This window comes from Phaethon lepturus, unplaced genomic scaffold (assembly GCF_000687285.1).
Source record: "Phaethon lepturus isolate BGI_N335 unplaced genomic scaffold, ASM68728v1 scaffold33399, whole genome shotgun sequence".
NCBI lineage: Eukaryota > Metazoa > Chordata > Aves > Phaethontiformes > Phaethontidae > Phaethon > Phaethon lepturus.
In genome coordinates, this window is record NW_010561862.1 from 1 (window position 1) to 332 (window position 332).

Below are 332 nucleotides of genomic sequence, written 5' to 3' on the forward strand. Positions count from 1 at the left end.
AAAAAAAAAAAAAAAGAAAGAAAAAAAAGGGGGAAAAAAAGAAACCTCCTATATCACCACTAAAAATAACAATACAGTCAGCAGGGGATATTAATTAAAAAAGCTGCCACATCTGTACAGTTCTTGCTTCTGCATCAGCTCTTTTTGTTAATGTTGTTGTCATAAATTGTTTTTTTTTTCTTCTTCTTTTTTTTTTTTTTTTTTAAATTTTAAATAACGTGAGGTCAGTTTAATCTTCCTCGCCTCCCCCGTACATGTCCGCCAGTTTCTTGAACCTGGGCCCCCAGTCGTTAAGGTAGTCGTAGTCCTGGTCCCCAGAGCTGGAGGAGTTG

At 36.4% G+C, this 332-nt stretch overlaps 1 protein-coding gene across 1 annotated transcript in view; it reads right to left on the reverse strand.

Moving 5' to 3' along the window:
- Positions 1-229: 229 nt before the first annotated feature.
- Positions 230-332, reverse strand: part of LOC104626243 (cadherin-4) — a 23525-nt gene continuing 23422 nt past the window's right edge. Inside the window, exon 9 of the mRNA XM_010294113.1 lies at positions 230-332. This exon is cut by the window's right edge and continues 24 nt beyond it. Coding sequence (XP_010292415.1) covers positions 230-332 — 103 coding nt within the window.